At 39.4% G+C, this 13,704-nt stretch overlaps 1 protein-coding gene across 2 annotated transcripts in view; it reads right to left on the minus strand.

Annotated features, from left to right (window-relative positions):
- The window catches only part of USP13 (ubiquitin specific peptidase 13), a 136,695-nt gene that overhangs the window by 30,499 nt on the left and 92,492 nt on the right, over nt 1-13,704 (minus strand). For both annotated transcript variants that reach the window (XM_069559449.1, XM_069559459.1), the window contains 4 exons: nt 9,782-9,870; nt 7,216-7,338; nt 5,832-5,858; nt 2,248-2,391 (listed from right to left, as the gene is read on the minus strand). In XM_069559449.1, coding sequence (XP_069415550.1) covers nt 2,248-2,391; nt 5,832-5,858; nt 7,216-7,338; nt 9,782-9,870 — 383 coding nt within the window. The remainder of the gene's footprint in view (nt 1-2,247; nt 2,392-5,831; nt 5,859-7,215; nt 7,339-9,781; nt 9,871-13,704) is intronic.

A 13,704-nucleotide genomic window follows, 5' to 3' on the forward strand; every position in this document is an offset into this window, starting at 1 on the left:
ATCAATAGCCTAATAGAACAGAATTCAGAGTTCAGATATAACCCTATGTATCTATGGTCAACTGATTTTCAACAAGGGTACTGAGACCATTCAGTGGGGAAAGGACAGTCTTTTCAACAAATGGTGCTGGGACAACTACCTATCCACATTCAAAAGAATAAATTTGGATCCCTACCTCACATCATATGTAAAAATTAACTCCAGATGGATCACTGGCCTTAATATAAAAGCTAAAACTGCGAAACTCTTAAAAGAAAGCATGTAAGAAAATCTTTGTGACCTTTGGGTTAGGCAATGGTTTTCTAGATACAACACCAAAAGCACAAAGTGACAAAAGAAAAAAAATAGACAAAAGGATACTATCAAGAAAGTGAAACGATAACCCATACAACAGAACATATTTGTAAACCATATATCCCATAAGGTAACTGTATCCAGAGCTCTTCGAACTCAAAAATACAAAGACAACTAACCTCATTAAAAACAGACAAAGCATATGAATAGATATTTCTCCAAAGATAGGTAATTGGTCAATATGCATATGAAAAGGCATTCATCATTAGCCATTAGGGAAATGCAAATCAAAACCACAATGAGATTTAACAAGGGTTGGTGAGGATGCAGGAAAACTGAAGCCCTCATACATTGCTAGTGGGGATGTTACACTGTCATTGGTAAAAAAACAGTTCAGTAGCTTCCAAGAGAGTTAAACATGGAGTTACTATTTGACAGAGAAATTCCATTCACGAGAAATGAATGGAATAACATAAAAACAAAAAATATAAAAATTTGTACATGGGGACTTCCCTGATTGTCTGGTGGCTGAGAACCTGCCTGTCAATGCAGAGGACACAGGTTCAATCCCTGGCAGGGGGTGATCCCACATGCTTCACAGCAACTAAGCCCTTGCACCACAGCTACTGAGCCCACGTGCTGCACCTACTGAAGCTCCTGCACTTGAGCCTGCCTGCCACAATGAAGCCACAAAGAGATGCCACCGCAATGAGAAGCCCGTGCACCACAATGAAGGGTAGCCCTCGCTCGCTGCAACTAGAGAAAGCCCACACACAGCCAACAAAGTGAAGCCAAAAAAAAAATAAATTTTAAAATATATTTCTAAAAAAACTTTGTACACAAAATGTGTATAGCGGCATTATTCATAATAGCCAAAAAGTGGAAACCCAAATATCCATCAATCGATGAAAGCATAAATAAAACACAGTATGCCCATACAACAGACTATTATCAACCATAAAAAGAAATAAAGTACCAATACATGCCACAACATAAATGAACCTTGAGAGCATGATGCTAAGTGATAGAAACCAGAAACAAAAGATCTCACATTACATGATTCCATTTATATGAAACATCCAGAACAGACAAATCCACAGAGCCAGAAAGAATGTTGACTAGGGATTGCCAGGGGCTGGGAAGAACAGGGAAAATGGAAAGCGACTTCTATTATCTACAGAATTTCTTTCTGGATGGTTGCAAAACTCTGTGAATTTACTAAAAAAGCACTGTAATATACACTTTTTATCTGGGGAAATTCTTTTTCCTCTTTATTTTTTAAATTCTGAAAGTATGATAACACGTTTATAGGAGACTTGGAAATCACAGAACAAAGTTACATATAGTTCCACTATATATTACAATTATTTTTTTAAGTAGATAAATTAAGATTTTTAGTTGGAGTTTCAATATCAAACTCAAAAATTAATAGAATGAATAGACAGAAAAGTAGAAGGATATAGTAGACCTGAAAAGCTCTATGAACCAATTCAACATAATTAAGATTTATACAAGTGAAATGTATACTTTAAATGAAGGAATTATATGGTATGTGAATTATACCTTAATAAAGTAGGTAAAAGTTAATGCTAACTAAACAGCCCCTATTTCTTCAGGCACATTCTTTTAGCTCAAGTTCTCATCATTTCTTAGCTAGAAGTATATCGCACATCTTTCCAAAGTTTTTTGTGTTTTTTTTTGCGACTGAATTATACATTTTAAAAGGGTGAATTCTCTCTCAACAAAGCTATTATTTGAAAGAGGAAAGCAAAGACTGTGACTTTGCTACACAGGCAAAATAGCCATCCTCTCCCATCCACTCCGTGTAGCAGATTATGAGCTGATAAATCATTTTCTGGGACACACCCTGAGGACACAGAAGGACCAAGGCTTAACATCACTGAGGGCCAATCATGTCAGACTCCAAAGCCAGCCCACCTTCTGACCACCTACCTGGCTCTTCCATGTGAACAACGATCCAGTTGAAGGCCACCTCGGCTCCCATATTTCCAGTAAAATACACAGCCTTCCGACACGCTTCTAGAGGGAAGCCCATCTCAGCCAGCTGCATCACCGAAGACTCATCAATATCTGATGCTACAGAGCACACAGGATAGTCTGGCGTAAAAAGTCAACCCTATTTCTTCTTGTCTTAGCTTCTCTTCACCCCTTATCCACATGCTACCCAAAGAAGGTGCTATTTTGTTTGTTTAGATGGTGGTTTAACTGTGTTTTGTTTTAAGCCATCCAAATATTAAGCTATTTTAGCTGAGTTTTTATCGTTGACCAAATAGGAACCATGGTAATCACCTGAACAATCCAAGCATTGAAAAACAACTCCCTAATTTCCTATGGGGAGATCTAGTGTATTCCCAGAACCATTTCAGTCTCTTACATCACTCTCAAGACCACTACAGCAGGCTCTCTTAGGACTGAAATTGGAAGAGAAAGCATTCTCTGCAGGCCAAAAAGCTTATCCCTTAAACCTCACAGAAAGTTATACCAGGTCTTTAGATATATCAGCAATCAAAGGATGCAATCAGTCTGAGACATGGAGAGCCAACATTAAGAAAGAAGGAAAATTTTTTAACTGTATACACTTAAGATATTTAAAAGGATTGCTTTACAAACATAACTTTGGCTTAGATACAGATTTTCTTTTCTTTTCACAATAATATATAGATATGGGTAGAGAGGGCTTCCCTGGAGGCACAGACGGAAAAGAATCTGCCTGTGATGCAGGAGACCCGTGTTCAATCCCTGGGTCGGGAAGATGCCCTGGAGAAGGAAATGGCAACCCACTCCAGTATTCCTGCCTGGAAAATCCCATGGACAGAGGAGCCTGGCGGCCTCTAGTCCATGGGGTCGCAAGAGTCGGACACGACTTAGTGACGAAACCATGGGTAGAGAGGTGTGTAAACACACACCTATACATACACATGTCTATAGGTTTGTATGTATATTCATTCATACACATACATGTACATGGGTGTGATGTATGTCCATGTGTGTGTACACATACCACCTACACGAGGCTCTCAAATTACACCAAAGGCTGAGAGGGAACTGGAGCACAAAATATCCCCCTTTTGTCTTCCACGCCCTGAGGTCTATAATCTACTGAAAACTCTGCCAGAGGCAGCAAACAGTAGTAGAACTGAGGAACAGAAATATCTGTTCTACAAAAATTATACTGAAAATGTATTTACCAAAGTTCTATCTCACAATGAGGATACACGGGACATCCTATCAAGATAAAATTTTAAGAAAGCAATGATATAGGACAACAGTGATTCCTCAATTGTGTTCTAGAGAATCCTAGTGTTCTAAGAGAAATGAACCACAAAATTAACGAACCACAAAACAAAGGGCTCCCATGGTCAAATAAGTTTTTTAAACCTACATTCTCTGTTCTCCCTAGAAATTCACAGTGTTCATTAAGGGAGTGAAAATTCTAAAGTCCTGTAATAAAGACTCCTGTAGTAGGTCTGGATTGACATGTACATACTACAGTATACACAATAGATAACCAACAAGGACCTACTGTATAGGAAAGGGAACTATACTCAATATTTTATAATAACCTAGAAAAATCTGAAAAAAATAGACATAGATATGTATAACTGAATCACTGTGCTATATACCTGAAACTAATATGACATTGTAAATCAGTGCTACTTCAAATAAAATTTTTAAAATATTTTAAAAGTTTAGTAATTAAAAAAGGATTCCTCTGGGCAGAAACTATGAAACTCTTTCAGAGAATACTTTTCAACACCTTGTGAAAGACTCTGTTCTCTAGAATGCGGTTAAGTAATGCAGCTTAATAAGTGTATGCATGCATGTAACAGCATATTAAACTGAAAATGTCTAATTCCATTTTGGGGAAAATAGAGTGAACCAGGCATAGGTAAAGAATAGCAGAAGGACAGATGCCAAATGTTCATACTGGCCATAGATGGGTGGTGAAACCAGAGATGACTCATCACTAATACGTAATTTCTACATATCTTTTCATTTATAGTAAGAATATAATCAAAGTTACTCCTTTTAAATGTCTGCTGACTGTGAGCTGAACTGCTGAAATTTGGATCCCTATCTCACATCATATGCAAAAATTAACTCCAGATGTATCACTGGCCTAAATGTAAAAGCTAAAACTACAAAACTCTTAAAAGAAAGCATATAAGAAAATCTTTGCAATTAACCCCAGATAATGTTGTTTTCTCCTGGTGAATACAGCAGGCTTAAATCAGGAGGAAAATGGAAAACTGCTGACTGTGAGCTGAACTGCTCACAGTCAGACTCCTCTGATACAGTTCCAGCCACCCTCCACCTCCCCTGGAGCAAGATCCTGGAGACTGGCTCTCTGCAGGGTTGGGACAGCCAGCAAACTCCTCACACTTCAGACAAGGTCAAGTGACATAAAAGCATGCCTGACGCCTAGCTCTGGCTCTGGTCCTAGCTCTTAGGTCTCTGAATTTTCCTGGGTATCACTTTTATCCTCTGTATAAAGGTCACCTGCTCTGCCCATCTTACTGTGACAATCAAATAAGAAGCTGGACTTTGTATTATTATAATAGTACATTTATACACAGTTAAAAGAATTTATGGAGTAATAAACTCAACAATGACTCATGGTGACCATTCAAAAATACTGTTATCATTACAATCAGATTATTTGCAGAGGCAATGGTTTGCCCATGACCCTCACTGCCCCTAACAGCCTCTTCAGCAACCAGCAAATCAAAATTGACCCAAGAAGGCAAGCATGGAGGTCTAAGTCACATGATCAATCACATAAAGTGTTTTTTGGCAAAGTGAAACACTTAAACTTCAAAATTAACAACAGTGTCTCCGGCAAGGCTTTGTAGACAAGAAGATTCAGAGTATTTTGTGTTAACATATTCCTTCTTCCTCCTAATTAATATCTAAATATTGACTATAAAATAGTTTGCTTTTTTTCATGTTCTTCAGAAAATCAAAAGTATCAACTCACCCAGGATTGAGGAACTAAATGACTACAAAATTAACAGACACTCCGATGACACTGACACCCTTAGGAGCATTAATTAATACTACCATTTCCTGTCACCCGCGTATCTTCATTATGTGCCCTGAAGAAGTGGACAAAGTGACAGGTCACTGTACTATCACTGCAGCAAGAGACCTACTCATACGGCCAGGGAAGGAAGAAATGGCATCAGTATCCCCCATTCACATATGAGGAAACTGACGCTCAGAGATGTTAATGATTCTAGGTCACACAGCCACAAATGGCAAAGCCAAGATTCTGACTCAGGGCTGGCTGGCTCTCACACTGAAGTTCTCTCTCCCGAAACACAGGACCATCTATTCACCACACTACTGGTTTAGATTTGCTGTAACCTCAACTTGCAGACCAAGATTTATTCCCACCCAGGAAAAGCTGCACACACACATGTATAGAACAACGCCCTTTACTGAACCCCCACAGCTAAATGCGTTAGACCAGTAACAATGGTAGGACACTGAGAAAAAACATAAAAGATACATACGGTCTATCAGTTGGGTCATCAGGCGATCTGGAAATCAAAGGAGAGGGCAAGAAGTGAGACCCAACCATGGCAAAGAGTTCTAGAGAAAGAAAAAGAGTTAACCCAGAGCACTCCCTCACCCCCACCCATTAAGACCCCACACTGTTGTCAGCTCCCTGGTCCTCCATGCAGACCAGCCAACCCGACATAAAGTCATTCCAGCAAGGAGGGAGAATACTCAGTTTCAGGCATTTAGAGCAGATAAAACATGATGCTCTGCTGATCATCTTAAGGAACTAAATAATTTCCTTCCCTGTACTTCTAAGAACTCCATTTAATTACAATCCAAGAACTCTGTTATAAACGTCAGAAAAAGCAGGAGCAATGCTAATAAACCATCTTGCAGTTCTCGGACACTCTGAGGACTGATGTTTTTAGAATTCCTTTAACGAACCACCTATACCACACAGCCTGGACCATCCCACCTACAGACCCCTTCCCTGCTCTCCACCCTCTGCAACTTAGCATTGGACTCAGCGTTAGAGAATAATGTAACACAGGTGCCAATCTTGACTCCTCTCTTGCTCCTCCCGGATTCAGTTTATACCCCAACAGGGTCACCAATAATGGTCACTGCTCAGCCGACAGCCATCCTGTGGGGCAGGCGCCCTAAGCACTCTGGCACTATTAGCTAATGTACCTAATTAACTCATTAGGAAGGCGAACAGCAAACACGTGGGCTAACAAAGCCAGAATGAACGTGATTTCACCAGAATAACTGAACTAATAATGAAGCCAAGATCTCTCCATGCTGTTCTTGGACTCACAAAGGCAATGATTTTTCGCATGTACTTTTCTCTTAAAAAGTATTCTTCACGAGGACCACTTTAAGGTTCACAGAGAGTAAGAGAAGCTCAAACTGTTCTCTTTCTATGAAGCAGTAATGAAGCTGGAGAGGTGAGACGTGGGCAAGATTTTTAAAACCAACACACACTGTTCAATTTCCCTTTCTGGTTCTCCAAAGATATTCCAAGAAGGACACAGCTCCCCTAGATGAAGAACCCACTGAAAACACACTCCTCTTCCCCATAGGCTTATCAGAGGACGGGAGGAGGGAGGCAAAGGCAGAGGCAAGGTAAGCCAAAAACTTCCTGGAGACCTGCTGCCCTCTGCTGCTTGTGATTTCCATGGACCCATTTGGTTCACTCATGTTGGGGCTGTGTCTCTTCCTGTGACTATTAATATTTTAAGCTCAAGGTTTGCAGCCAGGCTTCAATTCTGTATGTCTGTGGTGGGTTACAACACAGGAAAGCACCACGGGACAACATAGTGAGGGAGCAAAAGGGACTGTTCCAGCAGAGGAGCGGGAAGGCATTGAGAAGGTCCTCCTGGCAGAAGACGGTACCTTTAGAGTCACCAGGAATCACTATGGGGGGGCTGATGTCTGGAAGTTCCTCCTCTCCTGGCTGCAACCCCCTGGCTCGGAGATGGTTGACATCAAGTAGGTCTGGCATATCAATAGAAACATCTGCAAAATGAGAGAGATTATACTCACTGGACTCTCCAAATAACCACAAGCACCTCCTCAATCTAGCACCACTAACTAGGTACACGTGTCTAGGCAGAGCCAAGGGATGTGTTATAGTTCCTGGGAGTAAGTCACAGGACCAGAAAACTGACTAAGACTGATTAGAGTTTAAGGTAGAACCGGGGGAAACACAGATGCAGGATTTCATACTGAACAACAAGAAATGAGGGAAGCCAGAGGTCGAAAACTGGGAGCCCATACAACATCTGTAGACACTTTCTGTTGGCTGTTTTTAAAATGTCGGAACACATTTCAATTTTTAAATCAGAGATTTCAATTCAAAACTCCAGACTTCCAACTCATTTTGAAGGAAAAAAAAAAAAAAAGCTGTAGCAGAATCTCATGTGACAACAACTGCCTGGGGCTGATTCTCAGCTTTCACTCCAAGGTAATATGCCCTCCGTGTCTGTCTGCCACAGACCTCACCACTCCTCCTGCCCCCATGAACCTGAGCATCACATGTGCAGTGTTCTGATTCTTATGATAGGGAAATGTTTTCCTAATCCATGTCTCCATCCAAAATGGGAATACTAAAGAAAGGATAAGACAGCTATAGCTATGTGTTTCTTATACCCAGCCTACTCCTGTCATTTATATTATCACTCTGTCCTCATTAGGCATTTGAGTTTGCAACCCATAGTTTATGCCTTTTCTCTGATCACCATGGGTACTGTGATTATTCTACCGAAGGTAATAAAAACTGAAGCTTTAAAGAAATTACTTGAACTTCAAGTGTATTCATCTTGAGGCATACTTTTTTTTAACTTCTCAGCTCAGTTGTCATTATGTTGACTTATTCAAATACAAAATATATGTATGAGTCTAACAGCCTGTTGCAAATTTGTACTGCACACAGTCAGATATGGTAATAATGGAAAATGGATTCAAATGTTGGTGCAGGATATGTCTCTTGGGCTAGCAAACAGAATCTGAAAATACCATCCCCAAAACCAGCTACAATGTTAGGTGTGTAAGTCCTACTTTAAAACAACCACCCAAAGAAAAGGCTTAGTTTAAAAAAAAAAAAAAATTTAATCTCAGCAAACAGCAAAATCAAACACAATGTCTGACCAACAAAATCAAAACAACTGCTCCTCAACAGAAATTTTCAGGTTCATTAAAGAAAGCTTTGAGGCTGCTTTAAATTCAGCAAGACTATGAAATCTGATCTGAATTTGGCATCCTTTACCAAAATTCCAAGGACAAAGAAAATAAAACTGTTTCCAAAGCAGTTCAAAGCCTTTCGAAGAAGTCAGTTTTCTCTCTGGGGTGCATATTGGGTCCAAGGAGGAAAGGCTGAGTGATGAGTAACCTGCCCTTGGCCCTCCTCCCTGCCCACAAAATTATTCCACCAGGAAGAGGAATGAGCTACAGGCTCAAGGGCTGCATAATGCCATGTGGAGATCAGGGCTATGCTAACAGCTAGTGCCAGAGGTTTCTGGGAAATCACTCCTGCAGATTTTACATTCTTTTTACTTATCCCCTTCAGATGAGCAGATGAGTTCTTCATTAACCAACCTAGGACTGACTTGTTTTTTAAGTGCTCAAAAACATAGACACTAAAAGACTGGCAAGCAGTCTGAGATCCAAGAATTAAAGATTTTAAAATTTAAAAAATAAAAAACTTAAAAAAAAATTAACCTAAAAAAAAAAACTGTATGGACTTCCACGGCCCTGAGGACAGCCTAGGAACACATTCATATCTGATTGAGATGGTAGAGAAAATGTTCTTACTCATTGTCTGGAAAGATAACCTCTAAAAGTGGTCAAGGGCCTTTAAGATTAGAAAGAAGCCCAATCTGGCCACATCCCTTTTTCTTTTTAATACAACTGACTGTATTTATGTTATTATTAATAAAGTTCATATGATTTAAACAAATGTCATTAGCCATACCCGCCTACTTTAGAGGTCGAGGAGAGATGCTAAAGAGAGTATTGATACATCTTCAGTTACTAGCACCTCCAAGCATGACTTTTGGACCAGTAGCACCAGCAGCATCAGCATCACCTGGGCACATGTTAGAATATAGAGCCCTGGCCCCATCCCAGACCTGCTGAATCAGCACCTACATTTTACCAAGATCACGTTCCAGTTTGGGAGGCATGATTTGAAATTGTGAGGCTCCTGTTTTCACTCTTAGATTCTGGCCATTTTAGAACCCATTATTAGAGAAGTGGGCAAGCAAGCAGCAATTTGTGTTTATTTATTTATTTTTACTACCACCAGTGTTTATCATATCTTTCAAAAGAGAAAGGTGGGAATTATGGAAAAAGAATGAAATGAGACCGTTTCTGGCAGCCTACCGCATGGGCTCTTTCACATGCCATGTTTTTTAAACAGCTAATTTAATGTTTTAAGCAAAAGCATGCAAAAGATACCTACCAAATTTTTTGGGAACCCAGTCAAGACCAAAAGTGAACTTCTTTATCTGCACTACCAAGTATTCAGGGAATGAGGCAAAGCGAGATGTTCTGAGAAACACAAGGGGATTAGATCAATGAAACAGGCAATAAGAATTATGGATACAGTTCATGAAGCATCATAAGCTGTGTCTGAGGCACACCCAGCAGTCCCAGGGCCTGCAGTGAAGAGGAGGGACACACACGCACACATGAGCGGACACACACACACAGGAGTGGACACACACACATACCACCTCACCACTCATCCTGGCCTTTCCACGAGAGGACAATGTTTAACACAGGACAAGGTTGTCCCCAAGGATGATTTTGGACACCCTGCAAAATTACTGCTTTTACTTTGCTGTGGCATTCTGTATTTCTAAAAAGTGGTTTTCAACTATAAACGTTTGTGTTTTCCTAAAACCCTTGGTAGTGTCACACATATTTGCAGATGCATGGGGGCACCCTGCATTGTGTTTGTATATGAAGTTTGAAAAAGCTCCCTGAGCCGTCCTGACACACCCCCAATCTGCTCTGACCACAAGTCGCTATCTTGTAGCACAGAGTTGGCATCAGAAGGTTATATCGGAACTTTGGTTGAGGCTGACTACTGGAAATGCCAGGGCCTCATTAAAATACTACCACACCTAAAATCTATGGCCTCATGATAAAAGGGAGGTGTGGGTCGGTGGGTGGGTGTGTGTGTGTACTATGAGGTATCTAAAATATCTAAATCTGGGCCTTCAATTTTTTAAATTAATATATATGGTTAATGTCTTGAGTTTCCTTTCAAACTTTCATGAATGCTGAATTGTCTGGACTTGCCTTTGATGATTTTATACACCAACTATTCAACTAATACATCAAATACATGCCCCGGTTTCAACTCATTCTCTCCACATTTATTATCTTGTTTATAAAAACCCTTTCTACTCAAGTGTCAATCTGAGTACAGTAAGGTATATAGAAAAAACTTAGATTTAAACAGATACGATAGGTACCTTTTAAAATAAAAGATTCTAGGACATGTTTCCTACAAACTCCACTTTTCAAATCTATGTGGAATGCATCTTCCCAGAACTCAGAAATCCAATACAAATGCTCTGCTGCCCCCTAGTGCAGAAGAAAAGCCACAGTGCAGGGGCAGAGAATTGTCCAAAAAGTGTCAGAAGACTTGGATGCTACTTAATTCACTCAAAATCTAACCCTCCTTGAGGCTTCACATTTACAAAATGGGGTTATTAGTAGTAGCTGCCTGCCAGGGCTGTGCGACGGTCATGCAGTGTCATGAAACCACCTGGCACACTAGAATGTGCCGTGTACAGCCAAGGTGTTAGCATGATCCTGTCATGCAAGAGCTAGAATCACAGGACCAAGGACACTGAGCTGGCTTGTCACCGACCTGTATTTTGCCCCAAGTAGGTCACTTAACCACTCTGGATCTCAAATTCCCATCACAAGGAAGGTAGCAGGGTACAGGCAATGAGGGAGTTTCTCAAAAAACAAGAGCTTAACTAAACTAAAGGAGCTGATCTATTAGCCTAGCTCTCTCTCCAGAAATTATATATTGTCTCTAATTAGGTTTTCCTATCTTCTGAGAAGCAGTATTAATATCATTCTTAAATATAGCCAACTCCTCAATTTCACCAAAAACCAAGAAACACCATGTGATATTTTCAAAGACTATAAAAGTGTCACCTCTCTGACCCCTTCCTCTAACCACAGAAATTTAAAATCTGGAAAATATATAACAATGAAATCAACCAAAAGTCATCAATGATTTCTAGACTGTGGTTCAGGATCCCAGAGATTCCTAAAGTTGCTCTGTGATCAGTATCTGGGTGAGGAATCAGCTGGTAATATACCACGGAGTGGGAGGCAGTAGAGGGAACTCAAGGCTGATAATTTAACACATCACTTTGTTGTGGGTAGCTACCAACCTGAGAGTACCAGAAAGCAGGTTAGATGATGCCCACATTGTATTTTTCCTGTTGGTTAAACATTCCTTATTAACTTCTGTATATAGGGTCTCAACTTGAATCACACATTCAGTAACCACTTAATATTAATGTGTTCAAGTCAACCTCAAAACTAACACTTGGCGTTCATTAATTGCAGGTTTGGGACAGCAAGTTTGTTAAATCTGGTAAGGTTATAAATTATGCACCAGTTACTCTTCTATTCCTAAAATTAATTCCTGGAATTAAAATTTTTCTTGAAAAGTTATATACTTAATAAAGTCCACTGAAATATAAATTATTCAAAAAGGTCTAGATAGACACTGAATAAATTCGCCTCAAAGAACTGTTACAGGAACTGAGTTAGGACTAAAGAGCTTAGAACAGTGACTGACAACAGTACGGCATTACCTATCAACAACTCATTACCTTATTTAATACGCATCGATTGTTCACTGGTTACAAAATCAGGCAAAAACATTATGAAAACCTTATTAAGAAAAATATATTAATATATAAGCGGTCTGTCTCTGTGAATTTATTAACACTATTGAAAACCTGGTGACTAAAAAAATTCTATCATTTCCATTAAGTACATTAAAAACATAATCAACCACATAATTAACCAAATCATAATTAAAAACAGAATTAATCAACACAAACTGTATAATCCAAGGTAAAAAAAAGATAAAAGTAATGTAATAACAATTACAGTGTATATTTACTCCACCAGGCACTATGCAAAGCATTTTATGCTTGATCCTCACCTCAACCCTATAAAGTTCTATTATTATCCCCAGTTTACATATAAGGAAACTGATGTTTATGGAAGTGAGGTCACTTGGCCAAGGTCACATACCAGTAAGTTCTACGCTGAGGATTCAAACGCTGCCAGTCCACCTAAAGCCCATGCTCTGAGCCCCATACCATTCCTTTCTGTTCATTAATGATAAAGGTTAAAACGAAATCTGTCCCTATCAACCTTTTAATCTGTGAGCTCCTTGAAGGGAGGGACTCCATCTCATTCAGTTCATTGCCCAAGAGACACTAGGTGAGCAATAATATTTGCTGGGTGAATAAAATTTCCAAACACATATTCTTCCCAGTCACTGTCTGTTCAGGACCAAAAAGGGAAGGATCTTTATGTCTGGTCCATACTGACCCAAGATCTACCAAGAGGACATCTTTTGTCTCTTCCTGGCCTTTTGGGCTCTGGGTCTAACACAAGAAAAATTTAAGGCCCCAAAGTAACATAATAAAGAGATCATGTCTATATTGCTGGAAATAACAAAAAGAAAAAAAGATATTTTAGGAATTCACTGAACTAGTTCCCCCAAAACTATTATTTGAAACATAAGGTATAATAAAGAATAAACAACACTATAAGGATTATAAAGATACAAGCATAAGCAAGGAGGAAAGGAATATGGGGCAGTATACAACACAGGATTAAGAGTTTAAACTTCAAATTAATGACTTCCAAGTCTGTCACTTAGTGGCCATTATTAATATTTCCTTTACTTCCTCATCTGTAAAATGGGGAGACTAAAGTGCCTATGTCACAGCAGTACTAGGGTGATTAAGCAATATTTAATGGGATGCATTTAGCATATAACATGGAATAATATTGATAAATGTGCCATAACGGTAGTTGCTTTATCACCCTAGAACACTGCTTTTTCCCTTCCCACAAGACCAGTTTTCAATTACCAACAATTGTGATACATCCCGTAATAACTTTCTTTCATATGCATTAAACCAAAAGATGTATATAAACATACATACACACATGTGCATGTAAAAGAGAAAAAGAAGAAACCCGTTCAATAGCTACTGTTCAGGATTAGAGAAGGTAGAAACCCCTCTGCCTACAACTAAATATTTTGTGGGTCAGCAACCATCATTCCTCCACTCAGATGTAAGAAGGAACTGGTTGCTGACTTTG

Source organism: Ovis canadensis, chromosome 1, assembly GCF_042477335.2.
Source record: "Ovis canadensis isolate MfBH-ARS-UI-01 breed Bighorn chromosome 1, ARS-UI_OviCan_v2, whole genome shotgun sequence".
NCBI classification, from domain to species: domain Eukaryota; kingdom Metazoa; phylum Chordata; class Mammalia; order Artiodactyla; family Bovidae; genus Ovis; species Ovis canadensis.